Below are 19,929 nucleotides of genomic sequence, written 5' to 3'. Positions count from 1 at the left end.
TTCCCTTCCCATGCCCTGCTCCTGTCCCTTCCCATTCCCAGCTCCTGCCCCTTCCCATTCCCTATCCCTTCCCATTCCCTGCCCCTTCCCATTCCCTGCCCCTTCCCATGCCCTGCTCCCTGTCCCTTCCCATTCCCTATCCCTTCCCATTCCCTGTCCCTTCCCATTCCCTGTCCCTTCCCATTCCCTGCTCCCTGCCCTCCCTGCCGTGCGGCTGAGGCCGGTTCCCGGTGTGGCAGCGCCCTGGCAGCAAGCAGGCTGGCACCCCGGCCGACAACTACCACCTGGCCCGGCGGCGGACGCTGCAGGTGGTGGTGAGCTCCCTGCTCACCGAGGCGGGATTCGAGAGCGCCGAGAAGGCGGCGGTGGAGACGCTCACCGAGATGATCCAGAGCTGTGAGTGCCCCTGTTCCTCCTCACGCTGCCCTTCGCTCCTTCGCTGTTTGTTGGGGTTTTTTTCCCCATTTTTGTTATCTGGTGTTAAAGGGTGTTTTAGGAGTGTTGGTGCCTGGAGCGCGGCCCCGGAGTCACCTCTGCGACACTTTGGGTTTGCCCCAGCTCCAAAATATGTATTTGTCTTATTCAGTGAGTACTCATATTGTCTTACTTAGTGAGTACTCCTCAGATACTCACAGAGGCTCCATGTGCTGAGGTGCTGCCAGAATAACAGAGGAACAACAAAATTCCAGCCATTGGTTCATGGAGTGCCTCTGTTCCTCTCTTTCTGGATGATATGCTGAGAACCTGCTTATTTTTATGAAATCAAGAAACAATCAACTTCTGGGTGGGGTTTTTTTTCCCATGCCTGGGATGCAGATTTGCCTTTTGCATTTGTGGAGAACATCTGACTCTTTAGTCTTTAGTGTCCTCATGCTCGAATTTTAAACACCCAGGCTGCAGGATGCTCCATTCTGGGAGCTGTTTCTCATTCCTTGCCAAATCTGTTAAAAATTCCCATCCCTGAAGCTGGTCTTGGGCTGATAGAAGTGTGGGCACTGTAAGAATCAAATATGTGGTGGTTTTGTCCCCCCAGATATCTCAGAAATCGGAAGGAGTGCCAAGTCCTACTGTGAGCACACAGCCAGGACCCAGCCCACACTCTCGGATATCGTGGTTACTCTGGTGGAAATGGGTGAGTAGTTGGCTGTTCCTGCTCATTCCAGCTTTGGATGTGCTGTGCTGGTAGGAAAATCTGTCCCCTGTGCCTCTGGGGTTTGTGTTCTAACCCCTGTCCTGAGCCTCGTGCAGGGTGTGTGGTGCAATGTGAATATATACAGCGCATGCTTTTCCTTCTCCTGCCGTTTGGAGCCCTTGGAAAAATTCTGGGGAGGCCTAAAAGAAGGGATTTTTGACCAGGATAAACTCCTGGTGTGATTCCTGTTTCCTCTTTTGTGTTCTAGGGTTCAATGTTGAAACCCTTCCTGCGTATGCCAAGCGCTCCCAGAGGATGGTCATCACTGCCCGTACGTGGGAAATCCTTTCTGCTACACAGGAAGCCAGGAATAATCTGGCATTCCTCTCTGCTGGCCTCCAGAGGGCCCCTGCTTTCTGAGGGATGACTCATTCCAGAGCTCCTGGAAGTGCAGTTTGGTAGTGACCCTGTGATAGGTGCAGGAAGAGTCACTTCTCACCGGTGTCCTCACTGCACACCAGAGTCCTCAGGATGGTTTTGTTCTCCTTGTATGGGAGGGAGGGGCCAAGTGATCCCTGTTCCCCTCTGGGATGCCAAACAGCTTCCTGGGAATGTGCTTGGGCAGGGCCTGGGAATGTGGGTCCCAGCTCAGCAGCAGCACTTTGTGCCTGGGCAGGAGGAACCCCCCTGATTTCTGTGCTTTTTAACTCCTGTAGCTCCTGTGACAAACCAGCCCGTGACCCCCAAAGCCCTGACAGCTGGACAGAACAAGCCTCACCCATCCCACATTCCTGGCCACTTCCCTGAGTTCCCAGATCCCCACACTTACATCAAGACGCCGGTGAGTGAAAACAGGATTTTTATGCTGTTTGGGGGCTGTCTGGAGTCCAGAACAGCAGGAGTGGTGTGTTCTTACTGCAGTGCTGGTACTGTCCATCCAAAGCATTACTTCTCCTGGTGTATACGTTCCTTGGGTTGTGGACATCCCTTGCTGTGCAGAAATCAGCCAGGATCCCTGGATTCCTGGCTGATGGACATGTGTAGCTCTCCAAAAGCCTGTCAGGAGCAGAGGTCAGAGCCTGCCTGTAGCTCCTGCAGCCTCGCAGTGTTTTGAACGTGGGCTGTTCCCTTCCTTCCCACCCTGCTCCACAGACGTACCGGGAGCCCGTGTCCGACTACCAGGTCCTGAGGGAAAAGGCGGCTTCCCAACGGCGGGATGTGGAAAGGGCCCTCACACGCTTCATGGCCAAGACAGGGGAGACCCAGAGCCTCTTCAAGGATGATGTCAGCACATTCCCACGTGAGTTTTCTGGGACTCTCTGTGCCCTAAATGTGTGTCCCTGAGCATCCCCCCTCATGGGGTTCTTGCTGCTGCAGGGGGTGAGCTCTGAATGATCACATTGTGTTATTCCCTGAAGGAAATGAGGAGTTTTGTATTTAAAAGGGGAATGAAAACCAAAATAAGGCTTTTCTACCCTTCTACTATGGCTCACTGTCTTCTGCTCGTGGAGAAGGCTGAGAGGGGCTATAAATTCAAAGCTCATCCCAGTCCTGACTCCACTCCCTGTAACCTTTGAACAAGTAATTTCTTGTCTCTGACATTTTAGTGGTAGTGGGGGCTTTCCTGTTTCTCTGACTGCAAAGCAGTGATGGGAATTCCCACCTTCCCCAGGCTCACTGACAGCACAGGTGTCAGTGTTAACTTAAAGAGGGACCAAGTGATGCTTTAGCCTGTGAGATAATGGAACTTTTGTGGAGATCAGGAAGGATTTTTTGTGTTGGAATAATGTTTGAAACATAAAGGGGCCTCAGAAAGTAGAAAATTAGCGACTGCCATCTTGTAGGGACAGCATATTTCATTCCTGATCCCTGGGAGCAGCAGGAAGAGGTGGTGTGTGTTCAAAGCCAGAACCAGCAAAAGTGTTCGTTCTCTTTGTGCTTCTTAATTTTTGAGGGGAGGGGTTTCCTCCCAGCTCGCTGACTGTGTCCTTTTCCCTGACTCCAGTGATTGCTGCCAGGCCTTTCACTGTCCCCTACCTGACAGCTCTTCTCCCCTCTGAGCTGGAAATGCAGCAGATGGAAGAGACGGATTCGTCGGAGCAGGACGACCAGACAGACACCGAGAACCTCCCGCTGCACATGAGCACGGTACAGCCCCCCTGAGACAGCTCTTGGGCCCCACTGCCCTGAGCTTTTCAAACCTGGTTCTTCCCCAAGGGATCTTCTCGTGCTAGAAATCAGAAAGCCTCACCCTTAATGCAGCTCCTTGTGTGCTGCTGTGGTTTGAACTTAGAATTACAGAATGGTTTGTGTTGAAAGGGACCTCAAACATCACCTGGTTCCACCCCCCTGCCACGGGCAGGGACACCTTCCACTATCCCAAGTTGCTCCAAGCCCCGTCCAGCCTGGCCTTGGACACTTCCAGGGATGGGGCAGCCACAGCTTCTCTGGGCAGAAAGATTTCTAAGCCTTGTTTTGTGTAACTTTGGTTGTTTGGGTTTGTGGTTTTTTTTGTACAGGATGATTCAGGACCTGAGAAGGAAAACGCCTCAGTGTTACAGCAGAACACCTCCCTGGCAGGCAGCAGGAATGGGGAGGAGAACGTGATAGACAATCCCTACCTCCGGCCAGTGAAAAAGCCCAAAATCCGCAGGAAGAAGTGAGGTGGGGCTGGAGTTCCTCTGGCTGCTCAGAGAAGGAGGGTTCAGGAGAGGCAATCCAGCTGAGTGGCCCAGGAACGGTCTCTGCAGAGTGAACTCCACTCTCATCCTGGTTTCCAGTGCTCCCTCTTCCCCTTTGCTCCCCTGCTGCCTTGGAATGGCCGATGCTCAGTTGTCCTAAAGGCACTGAAGGGATCACAGGTGGGATTGTCTGGTGGGACTGTGCTTTCTTTCCACTGTGGGCAGGATTGACTCTCTGAAGAGCTGGGGGACAGCAGGGTTGGAGCTGGGGCACAGCAGGTTTTTCCTGCTGCCCTGCAGGCTCTGCAGAACACAAAGGCATCACTGGTGCGTGGCTGCCTGGCAGGCAGGAAAGGAAACTTTGCCATCAACCCTGCCAGGCTTTAATTCTGAGGAATGTGTATTAACAGAGACAGAAGAAACCCAGGGAGGTTTCTTTCTTTGCATTCTTGGCAGGTAAAAACAAACAGACTTTTCTTTTATAAACTCAAGGTGTCTGATGTGTCAGCAAGGAGTGAAGTGTAAATACAGAGCTAAGTTGGCATTTTATTCTCACTTTGCTGACTGCAGCTGCACTTGGGACTTAAAAGCTCTTAAGTGTGGTGTTTACCCTGCCCTTTTTTGAGATCACTTTCCAGCAGAAGGACTGGCAACGTTTCACAGCTGCTTCGGGCTGCTTTTCAGTTCTGTTGTTGCTTTCAACTCAGCACAAGCCCTTGGAGAGTTCATACCTTCACCAGTTGTTTTGGAACTTGGAATATGGAATAAAGCTGCATTGATTGCAGGCTGCAAGGCTGTGCTAGTGATCACATTTCTTTCATTTTATCCATTCTCAAATATGTGCTTTTATCAACAGAAGTTCCTCTTTTTTCACCCTTTTATTTCCCCAGAGCAGAAGACTTTATTTCAGCACTGAAAATGGCCGATGAGGGGAGTGTTGTAATTATGAGCTGGTTCTGGAGGGCTTTGCTTTAATTTTCCTTCAACATTTTCTTAGGGAAAATACTGGAATTTTTTTTGACAAAAGACTCCTGTGGTTTGGTCCAGTCTCCCAAGGATCCCAAGGTGTTCATGTTCACCTCTATGCAGTTAGAGAATCCTCCCAGGCCTCCCTCTTCCCCCATCACCCAGGGAGGAGGAAGAGAAAAGGCAATAATTATTTCAGTGAGAATGGAGGTGTTTCTGACAGACAGTCTGAAATTAGATTTCTCAAAAATCCTCTGCGTGTGCCATTGTCACTTCTGCTGGTGCCTTGGTTGTACAGAATGACAGGTGTACAGAGACATTGTGTATTTATGTATATATTAAAGGTTCTATCTTTTTTTACTTGGATTGAGCTTTTTTCGCAATGAGAAAATCCCTCGCTGGGGAGGGGAAAAAAGTAGAATGAAAATTGTAATTTTTATGTTCGTAATAAAAGAAATTTTATCTCCTAAGACCAAAAGTGGCTGAGTCCTTCAAGTTTTAAGAGTGGAAGAGGAGCTGAATGGAGCCTGAGTGTGTTTTCTGTGGGGGGTGTGAGAGTAGATCTTGTCTTTCCCTCTGTATCTCTTCCTTTCTCTTAAGGAACATTCGATAGCTGAGAAGGTTGAGAATTTCATCAGAAATGACAACAAAGGGCCCTTTGAAATCCCAGCAGTCTGGCAAAAACTTTAGTAGGTGGTTTCTCCAGCCACAGGTGGAACATGGTGAAAAGTCACAGGTGCTGCTGATTTTGTTAATCCTCTCACACCCCTTTTTCTCCTGATCAGAAAACCCAGACAGGTGGAGGTGAAGTACAACGTCTGCCATAAATACAAAGGTAGGACCTTAAACAGCCATAAACCCCAGATTTTAGGACAGTAAAAATTCCAGGGGGTCACACCCCTCCTTATCCAAAACCTTGCACCAAAAGGGGCAGCTGTGAATCGACAGCTCCATCCCTGTTTTGGCAGATGAGTCTTGTGGTTGGGAGGGAGGGAACCAACGTGCCTCAGAAAGCCTGTGAGCAGCTGTTGTGGTACATCTGTGAGAGCTCTCGAAGCCCAAAAGTGGGAAATTGGAAGAATGTATTTTGGGTTTGCAACTGAAACTGGACTGCAGGTGAAATTTGCTCCAGAAACAGGTAAATAAAGCCAGGGAGTTGGAAAGGCTGCTCCGGGGCTGTAGTTACACCCAGAGTGAGTGTTGCCTGCTCTTAGTTGTCTCCTGGGACCACATCAAGGCTGTGATCAGTGTGTGTGAGGGTTTGTAAACATTTATAGAAGTCCCCAGGGTTCGAGTGCAGGAACAGCTGAAGATGAACCCCAGGGCCTTTCTGCTTCAGACTGCATTTACTTTCGTGGCCAGATTCTTAATTAGCAACCTATTTCTTGCTCCTTGCTTGAGATTAGATTCATATTGAGAATAACTTCATATTCTTGAGAATATCTTTGTAAGGCCAGAATGCAAAAGTGCATCTTGCAGGTGTCTGGTGTGACCTGGCCCCGCAATAACACACTCAATAACAAACCCAGGACCAATAAACCTCAGTGTGGTCTCAACCCCATGTTCAGCACAAACCCAAACACAGCCCCACTGCAGCCACTGGGAAGAAGTTTTAACTCTACCCCGGCCCAAACCTGCACCCAGAGACCACATCCCCTGAGCGAGGGCTGAGGGGAGCAGGGCCCCGGAGACACCCAGACAAGACAGCCAGTGGCCACAAATCCCTCTGTTTGAGGCGATTTTATTTGGATTTTAAAACATTTGAAACGTTTTATTGGTTCTTTGAGCCTGGTGGTGCAGGTGGGTGTCTCCAGAGGAGGGGGCACAGCCCCTCAGCCAAAGTACAGCTTCAGGTAGGCCACTCGCTCCTGGTGCTTTTTGGATTCTTTGTCCATGGTCATCTGAAAGACAGCCATGCATTAACAGCAGAGACAACACTTCAGAAAAGGAAGGTGTGAGACGGTGTCAAGAACCTCAGCCTGTGTTCTGAGTGAGTTTTTCCTCCCAGCAGAGCTAAAAGGGGCAGTCAAGGCTCTGCTTTGCTTCACTCTGCGGGGGGAAACTTCCGGAGGAAATTTCTGAATAGAAGGGTTTTTTGAAGGACTGTGGCTGGTTTTGCAAACAGGTGTTTTCTCACAGGAAATCACTTCATATCTTGTGCCCCAGGCAAGCAAGGAAAGGACAACAAAACTTAGTGCAGGTGCAAAGTAACGAGGAAATTTCCTTTCTCAGAAGCCTTAAGCCAGGAATAATATCCCCTCATCCCTGTCCTTACCTCCTGTACCTCCCTTTTTACCATCTTCTTTGGTGGCTTGGGCACTGAAGACCAGTCTGGAGATCCAAACCTCATGGGCCAAGTGACTTTTTTGTTCAATGGCTGCTCTACGTTGTAAGTTCCAGGTCTGAAGAAAACAGGCACAAAGTGTCTCAATTCTGGAGCTGGTGTATGATATTTATAATACAGAATTTACCTCAGTGGCCTGTTCATGGTCATCTAAAATACAGCTATTCGTTAATAGCAATGATGGTGCCATAGGAAAGGAAGATGTGAGATGGTGTTGAGAACTTCAGGCTGTGTTCTGAGTTTTTGTTTTCAGCAGAGCAATGTGGGGGAGATCCATGGGAGAAATGCATGTTGTTATGTTCTAGTCACGGTGCTAAGCTAAACACTAAAGCAGGGGAGCTTTTTGAAGATAAAAAAGCTTCACTGAGAACTCAGTTTCCTATCTGCCATCCGTGTCTTAGCATTTCTCTCTGCCAGTACTCCTGCTTATTGTGAAAATTGTAAGAAAATTAGTTATGTTACCCAGGGAAAAGTTCTCTATCTGGAGGCCTGGATGGAAATCGTGGTGTACTGGAGGAAAATGGGGCATGGGCAGGCTGGCACTTCCTCTTCTCCATCCGGAAGGGCTCGTACGCTGCTGGGCCGGGGGTCACCGTCTGCAAGGGGGAAAACGCTCGTGTGGAACATTTGGTTGTGCAAACCATTCCCACATGCTCAGGGCAGCAGCCAGCTGGGTGTTACAGACCCGCTCTTCAACACTTTGGCTGCCCTGAGAGTGTTAAAAACTCAGAATTCCCTGCTCCTCACCCGGCTCCTCGGCATGAAGCGTGGGCCTGTCCTCGCTCCCATCACGTAACCCTTGCTGCTCATGGGTCTGGTGCTCAGGGAGGGTTGCAGGATGGTTGTCTGCAATCCAAAAGCAGAAGTGTCTTACTGGCATTTCAAAGAAATCATTTGCAGGGCAGAAGTACACAAGCAGCAGATGCTATTCCTCCTGATGTTATTCCTACTGATGTTATTCCTAGTGATGCTATTCCTATCGATGCTACTCCTATTGATGCTACTCCTGTTAATTCCCCTGTTTTCTCACTGCTGTGGAGCTATATAAGGACTGGTCTGTTGGGAAGGGAGGGGATTTTTTTTCCAGGTTTATGTGGAGACATCCTGTGGTGGGTTTGCAGGGCGGGTGTGGGGCTGGCCATGGCCCTACTGCTCCTGTCCTGTGTCTTCTGCAAAGGACCACAACACTTTAACAACTCACCTCCTGGCCCAGGTAACAGCCTGGCCCAACCAGAGGGTTTCCCCCGACGGCTGCCACCTCGATCCCCAGCCTGTCAGGGGCGTAGTAGTAGGGGAACATCTTCCTTTCCTGAGTTGTCCCAAATGAGACATGCTTCTGCACATCTGAGGGACCCGGAGAGGGAAGTGCCACCAGTGTGATAAACAAACAAACAAAAAAGATAAAATAGAGGTGACCACGTGCTGCACCTGAAGCATCTGCTGCTCTCTGCCTGAGGCCAACCACCCTCTCACCTCCCACATGGGAGCTTCCCCTGACCCTGGATATCTGTGGGGGATCTGCCCTTTGGATGTCTGTCCCCTCCTGCCACAAAGGCCTGGTTTTTTCCCCAGGGAGGGAGTGATGAGCAGCCCAGTCGGGGGAGCTGTGAGAGAAGAAAAGCCTCGAGCCCAGAGTCCCCCCCCAGGTGCCCCCACCTTGCACAGCTCTCACCCCTTGGCTCCTGCCCCGCTGACATCCTGCCCTGCCAAGCTGCCCGTGTGCTCCAGTCGCTATGGATGCAGAACAGGGGCTGCTGGAGGCCACGGCAGCACGTGGAGGGTGCAGGGGAGAGCCCAGGGTGAGTAAGGGCCCTGTGGAATGTGCTGTGCTGGCTCGGGGGAAGCAGCCCAGGGTTGTGATGTCACGACCCTTCTGCCCCGTTGGCTCCTCTCTGCTCCCCCGTGGCCCCTGGGGTAGGGCAGCAAGAAAGCCCTGGAAAATGCCATATGGGAATTAAATCCAGCTTGTGGATTCAAGCCCTTCCCTGAGCACAGGTTCGAGTACCACAGGAGAATCACGAAACATCAAAATATCAAGAACGAGACGAGTTAAAACAGGGAGGATTGTCGCTTTTGCAGAAAGCTTTATTGAATCATTATTGTGTACAGTTGGATCAGAGGGGCCTGCTGGCTGGAGCTTCATGGCCAGTTGCAGCAGGAGCAGACGGGGTCGAAGACGAGACCCTGTTGGCAGCTCTGGACGAAGGTTTGGCCGTTCAAGCAGTTGTAGAAGTTCCTGTTGTTCTCTGGGTCTGCGTAGATGCCGTTGGCTTTGCCGGCGCAGAAGCCGCTCCCACCAGAGCCGCCGCTCCCGCTTCCACTGGTGGTAGTGGGAGCCTCAGTGACTGGAGGCAGGGGCTCAGCAGGAGGCACACAGTCTGTAACCAAAGCAGGAAAGGGTTTATTTTTGTGCTGACAGAGTCTCATCCCTCCCCTCCCTTCATGGGAGCTCACGAGTTCCCGTCAGGGAGCTGCTCAGGCACTCAAAGCACTCACCGCCGTTCTGCAGACCGAGGCCCTTCTTCAGGGTGGAGATCAGGGGGTATTTGCCCTCATTGCAGAAAGTGCCAGTGAAATCATCCATGTCGAGGGCCCAAACCATGGCCCCTCCAAAGTTGTTCTTCTTCAGCCAGTCAACCTGTTTGGGGCCAGGAAGAAATCCCGATCAGCCCCGGGAGCTGCTCCTGCAGGAGCCTCCTGCCTCCTTCCCAGCACAGCCCCACGTCCCACCAGACCTTGATGCTGAAGCTCTTCGTGTTGTCGTAGCCAACCCATTCGCTCTCCTTGTAGGCATAGGGCACGTCCTGGGGTTCATCCCAAGCCTGGGTGGCTCCAGAGCTCAGGAGGGAGCAGATCTAGGGAGAAGCACCAAGAGGTGGAATGTTAATTTCAAAAAGGGAAAAGTCCAGGCTCTGCCATTGTCTGGACTTTATTCTCTAGTTTTGTGTCATTTGTCTGGTCCCTGAAAATAAGTAACTTTTTCATAGCAATTCTATGGACAGTTTTGTGTCTGAGGCAGCCATTCAGAAAGCTCCATGGGTGCCTTCCTTATACATTCCTTCAAATGATTTGAACAAGGAATGTGATTAGACACACGTACCTCATAGTAAGCCAGTGTCCCAGCCTCCCTGGTGTAAGGTCCAGCTGGCCCAGGGCCTGATGCTGGAGCCCCAACAGAGGTGTCAGATGGGTTTTGCAGGGTGAAGCTTTTTCCGTAGGTTGGGAAGCCAACAAGGAGCTTCTCAGCTGGGGCACCATTGTCCTTCCAGTAATTCATAGCATATTCCTGTAAGAAAACACTCCTGTTGAAGTCTTTGCCTGGGTTTGCAGGCAGGATGATGAATTCCTCAATATCTCCTCATTGGGGCAATCATGGAGCTGAGACCCGGGGTTCTGTCTCACAAACACACTTACGATGTTGAAGTACTTGTAGTCCCCAGTGTCAGCTGGGCCTGTGAACAGGGGGCTGTTCTCGCCAGTGTTTCTCTCCCAGGAGCCATGGAAGTCATAGGTCATCACGTGGATGTAGTCCAGGTACCTGTGGAGAGCATTGGCTCTGTCCTGACCCACTCAGGCACCAGAGCTGACGGTTCCTCCAGCACTGGCCGGTCACCCCCTGTCCCAGCCCGGCCACGGCCCCACCTCCTGCACACCTGGGGCCCTCAGGGGCTCTTTGCAGCTTTGGCTGCAGCGCTTGCAGGGAGACAATCCAGTCCCACAAGTGATCCCAGGCTTTGCTACTCACTTGCCCAGCTCAGCAATCTCGTAGCCGGCCTGGATGGTGGAAAGTCCTCCAGCCACAGCCGCGGTGACCAGGAGACGGGGCTGGTTGGTCTGTTTGGCTTCCTGCTCAAAGGCTGCCAGCAATTCCTGAGGGATTCCAGGGAACAGGGCTCAGACTTTACATCTGCCCAGGGCTCTGGCCAGAGCTGTGCTGAGCAGAGCAAAACTCACCTTAACCAGGACGGTGAAGAGCCCCTTGTCCTGGGCTGGGCTGCCCCTGGAGCCGGGGTATTCCCAGTCCAGGTCCAGCCCATCAAACTGGTACTGGCGCAGGAATTTGATGACAGACTTGATGAAGGTCTGGCGGTTCTCAGCAGAGGAAACCATTGTAGTGAACCTGGGCAAGCAGAGCAGGAGAGCTTAGGGCTTTGTTTGGAGCATCTTCCTCCTCTCCTTCCCTTTCCAGGGTGTTTTTATGGGCAGGACATGGTTTGAACATACTTGGCTGTGCCAAAATTCCATCCTCCAATGGCCAGGAGTGTCTTCAGATCTTTGTTCCTGCAAAGGAAGGACAGATACCAGAGTTACTGTAAGTCCACAGTACCCTGAGCCACTCTCACTGTGGTGAGAGGAGCGGGGCTGTCACCCTGCCCTGCCCTGCCCTGCCCGTCTCTGCCTTCTCTCAGCATCCCTTGCCCAGGGCTGTGCAAAGAGCAGAGGGTGAACAACAGGGCAGGACCTGAGAGGGAGAACAAGCCCTGCCCTCTACTCCCAGCACATACTGGTTCTTCAGGCCATTGAAGGATTTGTAGAGGGTCTCATCGTTCCATTCATAAGTGGTGATCTCGTTGTTGTTCATCCCGGCGAAGGCGTAGATCAGGTGGTTGCACAGGCAGGGGTCGACATTTTCGGGTGTGTATTTGCCCAGGCCAGGCCTGTACTGGGCCCAGTTGGTGAAGTAACATGTCAGCACGTAGGCAGTGCCTGTGGGGAGACACAGGAGCTGGGGGGGCTGCCTGCTGCTCCTCAGGCACCAGTGGCTTCAGGCAGAGCATCAGGAGCAGATCTGCTGGGAAGGACTGGGCAGAGTTTCCTTGTGGGGTCAGGAGTTCAGGCAAAGGGCAGTGGGGTTGCTCCTCCCTCACACACTGCCCAGCTCTCCAGGACACCAATGGATTTGTTTCCTTCCTCCTTTCTCTCGGGGGACGGGTCGGTCTCGGGGCCTCTGGTGCCCTAAAACTCAGGACTCGGGGTCTCTCCCCCAGGCTGAGCCCCTGTGCTGTGCTGCCCCGGCACGCAGGAGGGAGGCAGGAGGGCTGGCTGCAGAACAGCAAGGTTGGTGGGAGGCTCTTGGTGTTGTCTGTGCCCCCTGTTTGCCCCATCTGGGAGGGCTGGGGCTGGGAAGGGTTGGCAGGAGGTGTTTTAGGGAAGGAAGCACCTACCGAGGTGGGCGTTGAGCAGCAGGGCCAGACCTGGGAGGGCAAAGGGAAGAACAAACCTGTCAGTGTTTGCACTCAGAAATGCAAAGTTCTTGTGCAAGACTGGGCTGAACCCAGAATAACCTTGCCCTGCCACCCCCGTGTTCTGTAACAAACACACCACACTCTGTGCATTCCCAGGCTGAGGCACCTCAGTCTGGGTAACATTTGTCAAATGATTTCAGGTAAAAGCACAGAAAAGAGAGCAAACAAGTGACCAGGCAGTAGTTTGAGTGTTAGATTTTTGTTCCAAAGCACATCTCAGTTTCCAGTTGCAATGAACTCTATTCATGTTCAAAGCAGAACAGATCCCCAGCAGCAGCACTAAAGAACAGAACCCTCCCTCCTTAAAGGAGGTTGCGAAATCTCTCATGAAAAGAGGGAGCAGCAGTTTTATACCCCCAAGCCCCTGTGCAGGCCCAAGTGTGACAGTGACAGAGCCCCAGCACTTGTCAGAAAGGCAGAGAGCCCCGGGTTGAGGTGGCACTTACCGGTGAGCAGAGTGAGCTTGGCCATCTTGGACCAGAACTGATGTGCTCACAAAGTCTCTGCTTTTATACCCTTCTCCCCTCTGCTGCCAATCTTGGATCAACACAGATGGGCAAACATTGCGAGACTTGGCAAAGATCAGCATCACCTCAACTGGTTCCTGGACAATGGGCCTGAACACTCCAGCTGGAGACATCACTGGTGGGGGGTTGTGCCATGTGCTGGTGTAGCAAGAGCAGCTGAAGAGCCAGATTAGATTTCTGTCATTGTTTGGAAGTTTGTTCCCAGCCACACGTTTGTGTCCCCACTGGGGACTGGGCAGTGACCTTGTGCTGTCCTTGAGTCCTCCCACGGCCGGTGGCATTGCCAACAAAAGGTTTGTGCTTTACAAGGGTTTGGTCTCCTTGGTGGGACCAAGCAAAGGCAAAAGTGAGCAGGACTTCAGTCCCCAGCACTGGGCATTTTGGAGGACATGGGAACGGGGCTCACTCCCTGTAGGTACAGTTTCTGTTGGGATAGAGGGGCTTTTGGGTCTGAGTCGTGTCTTGCCCACACCAGTTGAGGTGGCGTCACTTCAGGGACACAGAAGGGGTTTCCTTATTTCTTGGAGCTCAGGCTCTCTGGGAGGGAGCTCAGAGACAGAGCAGGTTGCATTTGCTTTCAGATTTATCCCCCCTTCTTTTTGCTCAGATGTTTCCCAAAATGAGAGACCTCTCTGTTGCCGAGGGTTTGGGTTTTTCCTTAGGTTTCTGTGAAGTCCCATCGAGTGAAATTACCCAAATGCCTCAAAATACCCTTTCATCTTCTCCCAAGGCAGAGACTCAGAAGCTCTTACCCTGTGTGAGGAGACAGGTGGTTTCTCCCCTTTTGCACCCTCAGGACTAGTGCAAATGGCAAAGGCACAGCAGGCACATGGCCAGTGGCCCTGCTCTGAGATGTTCCTTTATTCCTGTTCAGGTGACATGAAGGTGACTTCCCAGTAGGTCACCCTGGCTTGGCTGAATGGGAGCCTGGAAAACAGTCTCAGAGTTGCCCACGTCACATGTTGGACGACCTGCAGATTAAATTGTGTTGGCCTGACCCTCTGGGTTTCGTGCAGGCACTGGGTGTCATGCGCCCGATAATGAGACAACCACCTCCAAGGGGTATTTTGCCAGTGTGTTTCTTGGTTGATAAAGTAACATAGTATAAATTAAATTGGAATAGATTCAGAAAATCCCACCCTCAGCGCCCTCTGGAGCCTTTTCAGGTCTGTTTTGGTGTGAAAAGGCAAGCTCAAGGACACTAATTTGCATGTGGTGGTAACAAATGGCAGTTGGTCAAGTCCTGGAGTTTTCCTTCAGGACTTTCCCTGCCTTCTTTCTGTCAAAAGGAAGGTGTTTTTCCATGGGCTCCTTGGGAATGGCAATAGGTAATTAAGGGCAGAAGAACTGGTTCCTGGTAAAAGGATTCAAGTTAAAAAAGGGTTGAGTCTGCAGACAGGAACCTTCCACACTGTTCCAGCAGCTGAAGTGTTGGATTGCAGAGATCCACCACTCTGGGTTGTTTCTACTGTAGTTTCCCTCCACACACCAACTAAAATTGTCATTCTGCTGATTCTGTGGCTGTGCTGGAATAAGTCTGTCTGTCCTTCAGCTGCCTGGGCTCTTTTCTGATGGGTCACGGAATGGAGACCCTGATATTCAAGTTGTTCCTTTCAGAATGGTTCCTTCTTATTGTGTGCAATTAGATCAGAGGGCTGACAAGAAATAATGCTTCTCTGAGAAGAATATTCTCTTCATAAGGGGGAGAAGAACACGGAAGAACAATGGTGCCCCAGCTCAGAAGCTCCTGGTTGGCTTCCCGACCTACGGAAAGACCTTCACCCTGCAAAACCCCTCCAACACTGGGATTGGGGCCCCAACCTCAGGCCCTGGGCCAGCAGGACCTTACACCAGGGAGGCCGGGCTTCTGGCTTACTATGAGGTACGTGTGGCCCTCGCCTCCAGACACCCAGAGCAGCACAAACCATCCTCTGCCTTCCCAGCCAAGAGTTCTGACCCCAGGCAACATTGCACAGGCCCTTTTTGGCAGGTCACTCGCTGACTTGTCCCGCTCGGCCTTTCTTTCCTAGATCTGCTCGTTCCTGAACACCGGAGCCACCCAGGCTTGGGATGCCCCTGAGGACGTGCCCTATGCCTACAAGGGCAACGAGTGGATTGGCTACGACAACACGAAGAGCTTCAGTGCAAAGGTCTGCTGGGACGTGGGGCTGTGCTGGGAAGGAGGCAGGAGGCTCCTACAGGAGCAGCTCCCGGGGCTGATCGGGATTTTTCCTTGGCCCCAAACAGGTTGACTGGCTGAAGCAGAACAACTTTGGAGGGGCCATGGTTTGGACCATCGACCTGGATGACTTCACTGGCACTTTCTGCAATGAAGGCAAATACCCCCTGATCTCCACCCTGAAGAAGGGCCTCGGTCTGTGACCAGCGGTGAGTCCCGGCAGGAACACGGCCTTGGTGTCCCTCCAGCAGCTCCAAAGGGCAGGGGGTGCTCGGAACACCCTGGGGCCGTGGAGAGAGGGCAGGGAGGAGAGTCCCTTCCAAACAGAATCCCTTCCCAAAGGCAAACTGCTTCCTGCTTTCTTTTCAGGCTGCAAGATCCATGAACAGTCCAGTCCTCAAGTCCCTGTAGCTCCTAAACATGGAAGCAGCAATCCAGGGGACTGGCCATGAAGATTCCAGTCCTGTTCCAGCCAACAGACCCCTCTGACCTAATTGCACACAATAAAAATGATTAAATGAAGCTTTCTGCAAAAGCAACAATTCTCCCTGGTTTAACTCGTCTCTTCCTGGCTATTTCCACGCTCTCGGCTTCCCAACAATCCTGTGGGCTGTGCCTGGGAACAGCAGCAATTAAAAGCGCCAACAGTAGGTGTCAATGTTGCCCACTCTTCCCAGCCCTGTGGATGGAGCGATTTTCTAGGAGTCTTCTGCTAACATTTCCAGAGGAAACGTGATTGCGGGGCAGAAACCTCAGTTCTTGTTCCTCTTTGTTTAATCTCAAATAGAGATCTGAGATTAAGAGGAATTTTTTAGCACTTTCATGTAGAAACGGAGCACTTTGATAAATCCATTCTTTTTGGCCATCTCAAGTGCTTAAGTCACCTGCTTATCTATCTAACCAAAAATTTAAGCTCAGTTTCTGTCTGTTCTGCCTTTCCTTACCAGCACAATAAACATCTACTGCAGGAAAATGGACTTGAGGGGTCAGTTTAAAGATAGAAACTAATTGGAGCTGAGCGGGACATGCAGGGGAAGGAATAGGCCATGCAAGCCAAAACTTGATTAGGGATGCATGGAGCATCATTTAATCATGGAGCCTGGTTAAAGAGGCCTGTCTGGGCCTCCTGTGGTGATATTGCCATTCTCTCAATGGCTTAACAGCTTTTAATAACTGAGCTGTACTTGGGGACTACTGACCTTCTTAGATAAACTGTCCCCTCTCCAGGAGTGTGACAGAATGAGAGAAATACAACCACAGTGTCAGTGGCCAAATATGTGCAGAGCTGGCCCATATCCAGCCTGGTCTGTGTGCACTCGCTGGAGCTGCTGCCACTGCAACCCAGTGCCTGTAAATGGAGTCAGGAAAAGGCTCTCTCCCACCTCCCAGCCATGGAACCCCCACACGTGTCCATCAGCACACGGAGCTGATGGAGCTGATGGTGTAAACAGGAGCTGTGCAGGGAGGTGGCTGGAACACCAGCAGGGCTGGCATCTGCTCAGCTGCCTCGTGGAGGGCTTTCAGAGGGGTCTGGGAGCTGGCCTGGGCCAAATTTCTCTCTGTTGCTCCAAAACAGATCGTTTGGTGTGGCTGCAGGGCGCAGGTTGCAGCTGCCATGGGATCCATCCTGTGGGAAGCCCTGGCTGAAGATCCAGCACCGTGTAACACAGAGCCATGGAATCATTTAGGCTGGAAAAGACCTCAGAGGCCATGGAGTCCACCCTGTGCCTGATGCCCACCTTGTCACCCAGCCCAGAGCACTGAGGGCCACGTCCAGTCGTTCCCTGGACACCTCCAGGGGTGGGGACTCCACCACCAACACGTTCTATCCCGCAGATCTCTGGCATCTGGTTTCGTTCAGATTCATGGCAAGAAAGCCTTAAAGCTCCTCAAATTCCCTCCTCCTGGAGACAACAGGTCTTGGCCAGCAGGCTCCATGCAGACACCATTCAGGACAGCCAGGAGGGACTCGTCTCTCTCTGATTCTCAAGACACCAGGTCCTTTGTTGAAAGGTCTCTATTTTTAAGCTGTTTTCCCCAGTCCCAGCTCCTTGTTCCAACAGCTGGGTCTGCTCTGCTTCACACCAGGTCTTCCTCTGGCATTTGGTTTCCCTTCTCTCCACAGCTCATTGAGTGGAACTAAAGAAGTGCTGATTTTCAGATACCAACCATTCCCTGCTCCCCGGGGAGATTCCTGCCTCCTGCATTCACATTCCCAGAAATACCATCTGACTCACTCTGATTACGAAATGCTGCAGCCATTTCCCACCCCTCTACTTCTAGAGTGTAGTTAGCTCACCTTTTGTCCCTGGGGATATTTTATAGGGATTTAGAAGAGTTTTTTTCATGAGGATTTGATGCAGTGCTGCAATTGCCCATTGTATATTCTTCCCTCGCAGCACATCTTTCATCTTTCCTCTTTCTCTCTTGGCACTAAACTGCTATAATTAGGCTCTGTAAACGAATCTCAAGCTTCTGTGATGTTGTGAAACACTCAAACTCGATTTCTGACCATCCTGTTCCCCAAATAGACCTTGACTCTGCACTGCAGGCATCTCCCTGACGTTCCCTGGTGCTCGGGGTGGAGGCAACGCATCCCCCAGCTCCCTGTGGTGGTGAACTCCAGGGATCAGGGTGCTCTGTCTGCCTGGGAATGGACTGCAGATCCTCCCACCTAGTCCTGTATCCAAGTGTTAGTCCCTACATTATTGCCTGGTCTGTTGGCAGGTGAGAACAGGCCTTGGAAAGGCTCCTGTGTTCACCTGAGACAGATCCACAAATCCCTCACCTGCAGGTGAACATCTGTGCCCCAGCACAGGTGGGTGCAGGTGGGCACAAGGGGCTGCAGAAAGGTTGGATGTGCATGGATGGACTGCACAGGGGTGTTACTGTAGCTCAGGAAATATCACATGGATAACTGGAGCTTCCTTTCAGCTGCTCTGGATAGTTCGTTATTTTTGTGGACCTCACGTTCCATGAAATTTTTTTCATAGTCTGATCTTTCAAAAATTGGATTTATTAAAGCATTTAATCTTCAAAAATCCACTTAAGATTGGTAACGCATATTACAGCCTGAACTAATATAATCTATTACTTAGGAAAATGTCAGCCCTGAGCACTCAGACCTCCAGCTCCTGGCAGTCAGGGTTCCAAGGGGCAGGTTCAGCCATGGAACATGACCTGTTTTCCCCATCCATCCCACCCCGACAATCCCCATTATCTGTCAGGAAAGAACCAGATGCCCTGGATTGGGAGCTGAGACAAGCTGGGAGTGCTGGGGGCTGATCCTTCACTGAACTGTGGCTGCCACTGGGCTGGACACGGATGCTGGGACACTGTCCTGCATCTCATCCAGTGCTCAGGAGCTCTGGTCCTTGCCAGGATCTCAGAGCAGGGAACAGGAACTTCCTTTCAGCCCCGTCCTTTTCCCTCTGAACCCTTCAGAGGATGCTCTGCCCCCACACCACCATCCCAGCTCATCTAATTACTTACTAAGCTCTTTTTCTGGTTAGCCAACATCTGCCCATTTCCAATTAATCCGTGTTCACAAGCTCAATAACCTGAGCCATCTGGGGAGGTAAGAGAGATAAGCTTCCCATTAAACATTTACAGGACACAACAGGAGTACTGAGGCAACTGTTGCTGAGACAACCCAGGCAGGGAGGGGGAGCAGCTGATCCTGTGCCTCCAATGGCCACCGTGCCAGGGAACCAGGAAAACAAAATTTAGGGGTCTAAAAATGGATGTGGACCCTCACACCCCCTCCCCAGGGCACGAGCTCCTCTCACTTACACCCACAAATGCCCTTGCTTCACCACAATAAAGGTTTTTAAAATAATTCAATAGCATTTTGGGCCCTGGAAACCCGAGCAACCAAATAGCCTTTAAATTAAACATTCGGTCCTGAAGCAGCAGCTCCAGGTGCCCTTCAACCCACAGGGCTTAAAATAGCCCAGAAGTCAGGCTGACCCCCAGTTCAGCTTTCCTGAACAGGGTGAAACGTGGCCTCGATTCTAAGCAGAGACGTTATCTCTGTCCCCACACTTCAGCAGCCACTGGCCTTGTTTTGCAAGCACAGTTTTGTTTCCCAATCTTGCTGGATGGGGTTTATCTCCCCGAGCACCTCCACCCTTTTTCCCATTCAGAGTTTCTGGGGCAGCAAGGGAACAAGATCCTTTGCCAGTATATCCCATTCCCTCAGGTTAAGTGCAGCAGAAGGGGGAAAGCCTAAAAACCTTAATGGAAATGAAGGAGCCTCAGGAATGAACTCAGAAATTGAGAATATTTGAGTGTGTCTCAAGATCCAGGGAGAGGGTTGGCAGATTATGTGGAGTTTAAGGGTGTGGAGTTTATGGGGCCACGAAATTCCACACTTTGAATCCTGTGTCCAGCTCTGGGCCCCTCGCTCCAGGAAAGACATTGAGGTGCTGGAGCATATCCAGAGATGGGAATGGAGCTGGGGAAGGTACAGCAGCCCCTCTGAATGAGCCTTTCCTTCCATGAGCCCCCGGATACAGGAGGTTCCTGTCCTGGGATAGGGGGTTGGAACAAGCTGATGATCTTTCAGGTCCCTTCCACCCTAAACCAGTGTGTGATTTGATGTGTCAGAGCAGATTCAGCCAATAATTCTGAATATTGCAGACATGGGAGAAAACCCGTTTAGGCTGAGAACTGCTGTGAACTTGAAAGCAATAAAAGGGAAATTCATCAAAGAAACTCCCAATTACTGCTGGCCCAGGGCTGTGCTGCAGGGAGGGAACACCGGGAACAGCGTGTGAACCCAGTTCGGCTGACGGGGGAGTGGGGAAGCTGCACTGGGGGCACTGCCCTGGGTTTAATCCTGTATTCCTGGCT

General features: G+C 51.5%; 3 protein-coding genes and 1 long non-coding RNA gene across 6 annotated transcripts in view; 2 read left to right on the top strand and 2 right to left on the bottom strand.

Annotated features, from left to right (window-relative positions):
- TAF8 (TATA-box binding protein associated factor 8) overlaps nt 1–5,247 on the top strand; it is a 5,524-nt gene extending 277 nt beyond the window's left edge. The window contains exons 2-8 of the mRNA XM_027659617.1: nt 240–396; nt 1,034–1,132; nt 1,401–1,463; nt 1,849–1,973; nt 2,285–2,432; nt 3,138–3,280; nt 3,652–5,247. Of these exons, the coding sequence (XP_027515418.1) occupies nt 240–396; nt 1,034–1,132; nt 1,401–1,463; nt 1,849–1,973; nt 2,285–2,432; nt 3,138–3,280; nt 3,652–3,795 (879 nt within the window). The 3' untranslated portion in view covers nt 3,796–5,247. The remainder of the gene's footprint in view (nt 1–239; nt 397–1,033; nt 1,133–1,400; nt 1,464–1,848; nt 1,974–2,284; nt 2,433–3,137; nt 3,281–3,651) is intronic.
- A 1,253-nt stretch (nt 5,248–6,500) lies between these two features.
- PIFO (primary cilia formation) lies at nt 6,501–8,968 on the bottom strand. The gene is made up of 6 exons (XM_027659621.1): nt 8,796–8,968; nt 8,325–8,467; nt 7,871–7,969; nt 7,586–7,719; nt 7,055–7,181; nt 6,501–6,680 (listed from the first exon to the last, which is right to left on the bottom strand). The coding sequence occupies exons 1-6, from the start codon at nt 8,818–8,820 to the stop codon at nt 6,612–6,614; spliced, it is 597 nt and encodes a 198-aa protein (XP_027515422.1). The 5' UTR covers nt 8,821–8,968; the 3' UTR covers nt 6,501–6,611.
- On the top strand, nt 6,619–15,617 carry LOC113954814. Its single transcript, XR_003530348.1, has 4 exons — nt 6,619–6,731; nt 14,927–15,046; nt 15,144–15,284; nt 15,445–15,617. It is a non-coding gene; the product is annotated as an uncharacterized LOC113954814 (long non-coding RNA).
- Nucleotides 9,186–18,614, bottom strand: LOC113954803 (acidic mammalian chitinase-like). Of its 3 annotated transcripts, XM_027659607.1 has the most exons (11): nt 12,816–12,955; nt 12,289–12,318; nt 11,629–11,830; nt 11,348–11,404; nt 11,078–11,243; nt 10,869–10,993; nt 10,538–10,661; nt 10,224–10,409; nt 9,859–9,978; nt 9,620–9,761; nt 9,186–9,501 (listed from the first exon to the last, which is right to left on the bottom strand). In XM_027659607.1, exons 1-11 carry the CDS (start codon nt 12,838–12,840, stop codon nt 9,263–9,265), a joined length of 1,416 nt encoding a protein of 471 aa, XP_027515408.1. In that variant the 5' UTR covers nt 12,841–12,955; the 3' UTR covers nt 9,186–9,262. The 3 variants fall into 3 exon arrangements, with proteins under 3 accessions (XP_027515408.1, XP_027515410.1, XP_027515409.1); XM_027659609.1 differs by lacking the exons at nt 11,629–11,830; nt 12,289–12,318; nt 12,816–12,955 and adding an exon at nt 18,568–18,614; XM_027659608.1 differs by lacking the exons at nt 11,629–11,830; nt 12,289–12,318; nt 12,816–12,955 and adding an exon at nt 16,815–16,833.
- Nucleotides 18,615–19,929: the final 1,315 nt, after the last annotated feature.

This window comes from Corapipo altera, unplaced genomic scaffold, assembly GCF_003945725.1.
Source record: "Corapipo altera isolate COAL_440 unplaced genomic scaffold, ASM394572v1 77b, whole genome shotgun sequence".
Classification (NCBI taxonomy): domain Eukaryota; kingdom Metazoa; phylum Chordata; class Aves; order Passeriformes; family Pipridae; genus Corapipo; species Corapipo altera.
The sequence above is the reverse complement of the archived record's forward strand: the minus strand, read 5'-3'. Positions and strand labels throughout refer to the sequence as shown.

Coding starts and splice junctions, on each gene's coding strand:
- PIFO (XM_027659621.1), bottom strand. CDS start 8,820: ATGTCAGCGGGGCAGGAGCCAAGGG. Junction 7,182..7,585: donor GATAGAGAACTTTTCCCTGG/GTAACATAACTA, acceptor TGTTTTCTTCAG/ACCTGGAACTTACAACGTAG. Junction 6,681..7,054: donor TAAAAAGGGAGGTACAGGAG/GTAAGGACAGGG, acceptor GCTGTCTTTCAG/ATGACCATGGACAAAGAATC.
- LOC113954803 (XM_027659607.1), bottom strand. CDS start 12,840: ATGGCCAAGCTCACTCTGCTCACCG. Junction 12,319..12,815: donor CAAGCTCACTCTGCTCACCG/GTAAGTGCCACC, acceptor TTGCCCTCCCAG/GTCTGGCCCTGCTGCTCAAC. Junction 10,662..10,868: donor GAGATTGCTGAGCTGGGCAA/GTGAGTAGCAAA, acceptor TGCTCTCCACAG/GTACCTGGACTACATCCACG.